Genomic DNA, 4,832 nt, shown 5'->3' with positions numbered 1-4,832 from the left:
TCAGACCCTCTCCCTTCTTCCCCTCTCCCTATCATCACCACCTGCACCTACAGAAACCCTCCTCAACCCCTGACCCCCTCCATCTTACTTCCAGACCCTCTCCTCCTTACCCCGACCCCCTCCTCATTCCTTGACCTCCCTCACCCCGAAACTACCTACCTCCTCCTCCTCCTCGACCCCTGAACACTTCCTCCTCACTCCTTCCTCTATCACCAGCTGCGCCTCCAGAAAGCCTTCCTCACCTTCTGACCTTCCTCCTCCTCCTCCTCACTCCAGACCTTCCCTCCTCCTCACCCTCAGACCCTTCTTCCTCACCCCAAACCTCACCCTCACACCCTCCCTCCTCACCCTCAGACCCTCCCCCTCCTCACGCTCAGACCTCCCTCCTCCTCACCCTTAAACCCTACCTTCCTTCTACTTCTACTTGCTTGCCTCCACCTCCCGCCACTCACACTCTACCCCCTCCCTCTCCCTCCCTCCCGCTTTATTTGATCTCGCAGCCGCGCATAGCTCTGGCTCTGCTCACTTGGAGTCGAGTAGATTGTTTTTGCGCCGTGACGGCCGAGCCGCTGGTTATTTATGGTCAAACACACACCCTTAATCAGGGAAAAGGCTTTGAAACCATCTGCTCCCCACCCCTCTCCTCAGCCGCCCTACCACCGCCTCTCAAACTTTAACAAAGACACTCTTGTCCCACCGCAGCTCATCAATCTCACTTAGTGATAGACCACTGCTCCGGTCCGACACGGAGCGGCTGGGCCGGCACTGGGACCTGTCTCACCCCTCCCTCCATCCCTTCCCACCCTCCCTTTACCCCTCCTTCCCTTCATCCACCCCCTCCTTACATACCCTCCCTCCCCCCTCATCTTCTCCATCCCTCCCCTCTCATCTCCCCCACGCCCTCTTTTCCCCTTTCCCCTCTCTTCCTCCCACTCACTCCCTTTTCCGTCCCCGCCCTCCCCGCTCGGAGGTCTGACATCCCCCCCTCCCCTCCCCTCCCCTCCGCTCGGACAGCCGGTGCAGGGGGAGGAGCGGCCGGTGCGGTGCGGGAAGTGCCGCGCTCCCTGATGATGAATGATGTTGAGGGGGGCGGCCCCTCCGCCGCTCGGCCCCTCGGCGTTTATGATGCCGCGGCGGCGGGTGCCGGGGCTCAGAGTGGAGCGCGGGCGCGGCCAGCACCGACATGCAGCGGCCGAACGGCCCGGGAGCCGCCTTCTCCATCGACTCGCTGATCGGCTCCCCGGCGCCGCGCCCCGGGCACCTGCTCTACACCGGCTACCCGATGCTGATGCCGTACCGGCCACTGGTGCTGCCGCAGGCAGTCCCGCCCGCCCTGCCGCCGCTCGCACCTCTCGCCTCCTTCGCAAGTCGCCTCAGCAATTCGTTCTGTGCCGGCCTTGGCCAAGCCGTGCCACCCATGGTCGCCCTCAGTACCGCACTGCCCAACTTCAGCGACAGCGCCGACAACTTCTACCCTGCGCCCGAGTTACCGGCGTCCCGCAGCCACCCCGATCCCGCCGGCCGCCGGCACGGTAGCGAATCCGAGAGCAAAGGGGCCGAACAATCGTACGGAGATGGGCTGCAAACTCTGCCAGGTGAGAGACCACGAAAGAGTTGGGGGAGCAGCGGGGCGAGGGAGCGAAGAGTTGGCGGTACAACGGGGAGAGAGAGCGAAGAGTTGTAGGTGCGGCGGGGAGAGGGACGATGAGTTGGAGATGCGGCGGGGAGAGGGACGATGAGTTGGCGGTGCGGCGGGGAGAGAGAGCGAAGAGTTGGAGATGCGGCGGGGAGAGAGAGCGAAGAGTTGGAGGTGCGGCGGGGCGAAGGACGATGAGTTGGAGATGGGCGAGCGAAGAGTTGTAGGTACAACGGGGAGAGAGATCGAAGAGTTGGAAGTGCAGCGGAGAGACAGAGCGAAGAGTTGGAGGTGCAGCGGAGAGTTGGGGAGAGAGCGGGCTGTAGGAGGGGAGAGTTGGAAAAAGAGCGGGAAGAGAGAGGCAAGTTATAGAGGGAGTCGAGAGTTGGTGAGAGCGGAGAATTGCAGAAGAATTGGAGAGGTGGGGAAAGAGGGGAATGTTGGAGAGGGAGTGGGACAAGAAGTTAGAGGGAACGGAGCCCGCCGGGTTCCTGGTCCGGTCTGGGCTCTATGGAGCCCCGTGCCACTCGGTCCCGAGCTATGAGTCTGGCTCCGCTCTCTGTGAAGCTCTTGTTGCTGTCTCAAAGTTCGCTCAGAAACTGATGCGGAGGCGCCGGACCGACCTCCCGGTCGCGGACTGAGCCGCGCTCACTTCTTCAGTTCCCCGTGGGCTGTTGGGGTGGGGGCGTGAGGGAAGAGGCGAGCGCCAGGCCAAGATGGGACGGGAGTGGGAGAGGTCGGGAGAGGACCGGAGGAGAAACTGGAGGAGACGGGAACAGAGGTGGAGGGAGCCGCTGTCCCAGCGCACTGACCGCTGTCCGTTGTCCGCAGGGGACGCCCGGGGCTGCAGTTCGGACGAGGAGAAGACGGATTTAAAGTCTCCAGAGCACGGGAGCAGCGAGCGGGAGGAGGAGAGCTCGGCCGACAGCGAACCCGAGTGCTTGTCGGACACGAGCGCACCTTTCGGCGGCCGGGCGCGCAAGGCGGCGCCGCAGGAGGCTGTGGGCTCGGGCAAGAGCCGGCGGCGGCGGACGGCGTTCACCAGCGAACAGCTTCTGGAGCTGGAGAAGGAATTTCACTGTAAGAAGTACCTGTCACTGACCGAGCGCTCGCAAATCGCGCACGCCCTCAAACTCAGCGAGGTGCAGGTGAAGATCTGGTTCCAGAACCGGCGCGCCAAGTGGAAGCGGATTAAAGCGGGCAATGCCAGCAACCGGTCGGGGGAACCGGTGCGGAACCCCAAAATCGTTGTCCCCATCCCCGTGCACGTCAACCGCTTTGCCGTCCGGAGTCATCAGCAGCCGCTCGAGCCCAGCGCCAGACCGTGATCTACTCCCGCCCGGGACAGCGCGGCTCAGACCGGGCACGGTCCTATTGACCTGGGACAGTTTCAGATCACCCAGTGACGCCTGGGACAGCACAGTTTGGACCCAGAACACAACTTTTACTGACGCGGGACAGCGCTGCCGCCCGAAACAGGACACCTCTGGACCTGGGATAGGACACCTCCGGATCCGTTATACGGCTCCCACTAACCCGCGACAGGGTACAGCTCTACCTGGAACACAACTTCTATTGATCCCGGCCATCTCCAGATCGAAACCCTCCCCCACCCCACCCCCGCCGCCCGGGACAGCAAAGCTCGGATCCGGGACTTGGCTCCTACTGACCCAAGACTGTGCCAGGCCGTGACTCGTTGCAGTTCGGCCACTGCTCCCGCGGCAGGACATCACGGATCTCGGACAGATTCCAAAGCGGGAAAAGACCCGAGCTCTGATCCGGGGTCCAGACTGGGTACGGGGAGGTTGTTCACTTCCGGGAAGAGCAGCAACGGGAGAGGCCATTCGGCCCAGCGGGTCTGTTGGGGCTCACAGTGGGTCTCGCCAGGCCGTTCGCCCGCGAGAGGGAGCGTTCGACCCGGCGCCGATTTAAGCCCGCTCGGACCGATGCGCCGCGCCGAACACCCCCTCTCCCTCTCCGCATTCCCTCTCTATCTCCCGCTCCCTCTCTTGCTTCCCTTCTCCTCCCCCTCTCTCTCTCTTCGCTCCCTCAACCGCATTGAACCCCTTGATCCGCGCTCCCCCTCTCCCTTTCCCAACTCCGCTCCCTTGTTCTGATCCCGTCGCCCTTTCACGCTATGTATCCCGGACCCCAGAAACCTTCTCTCCCCTCATCCATCCCCGGTCCGCCTAGGTTCCCCCACCCAGCCCACCTCCCGTCCCCGATCCCCAGACGCCGCTCTCACTGATCCCGCGCGATCTGCCAACGCGGAGCGACCCGATTCCCCATCCTATCACGCCTCCGACCCATCCCTTTCCGGAACCCCCCGTCCTGCCCGGGACTGACCGCCGTCCAGCGCGGGTATCGGCCCCGTTATTCGAGGTGAGGAGTGATGCTCCGGGACGGACTGGGGCCGAGAGCGCGGCCAGGGTAGAGCAGCGGGTTCCCGGGGTACGGCAGACTGAGGGACGAGTTCCCATTTATTTATTAAACCCCGAGCCCACCCAACTTGTGGGACATGTAAATAGCAAATCCCTGCCCCCCACCTGGATGTAATAAATCTGTACATTTTTGTGATTTCAATAAATTAATATTTTCTATGTAAGTGGCGTGTGAGCAACGGAAGAGAACAAAGCCCTGGGCTTGACTAGGGTTATGTCCCCTGCCCGAGAGAGCAAAACATCACAGAAGGAGGGTAACAAAGAAGGGGACAGAGAGAGGGGGAGGTTGGGAATGAATGGAGGGAGAGAGAACACGGAGCCTGGGAAAAGTTTGAGGACGCAGCATGAGAGGGGGAGAAAAGATAGCGAGAACCGGGAGATGGAGAGGGACAGAAAGAGGGGTCAGAGCGGAGAGGAGTCAGAGAGAACCGGGATATGGAGAGGGACAGAGCGGAGAGCATAGAGTTGAAACACTGATCAGAGAGGGAGTGCAGTGGGAAAACAGGGAACGGTCGAGGGGTTACAGGAAGGGGGAGAGAGTTATAGAGATAGAGAGGGGTGTAGGGGCCAGATATGATTAATGGCATTGATCTAATATTGACAAATGTACTGTACCAAGAAAAAGTGAAAAGCTTCTTTGCGTGCTGCCCATACAAACCATTCTGTGCACAAGTTCATCAAGACACTAAAAAGGGAAACAAAATAAAGAGTTAGAGAGAAGGTGCAGCGCAGGCAGACAAGAATGTGCAAGGTCA

At 61.3% G+C, this 4,832-nt stretch overlaps 1 protein-coding gene across 1 annotated transcript; it reads left to right on the top strand.

Annotated features, from left to right (window-relative positions):
• The first annotated feature begins 1,183 nt into the window (after positions 1–1,183).
• Positions 1,184–2,964, top strand: gbx1 (gastrulation brain homeobox 1). Its single transcript, XM_063041110.1, has 2 exons — positions 1,184–1,595; positions 2,468–2,964. Exons 1-2 carry the CDS (start codon positions 1,184–1,186, stop codon positions 2,962–2,964), a joined length of 909 nt encoding a protein of 302 aa, XP_062897180.1.
• Positions 2,965–4,832: the final 1,868 nt, after the last annotated feature.

This window comes from Mobula hypostoma, chromosome 1, assembly GCF_963921235.1.
Source record: "Mobula hypostoma chromosome 1, sMobHyp1.1, whole genome shotgun sequence".
Classification (NCBI taxonomy): domain Eukaryota; kingdom Metazoa; phylum Chordata; class Chondrichthyes; order Myliobatiformes; family Myliobatidae; genus Mobula; species Mobula hypostoma.
The sequence above is the reverse complement of the archived record's forward strand: the minus strand, read 5'-3'. Positions and strand labels throughout refer to the sequence as shown.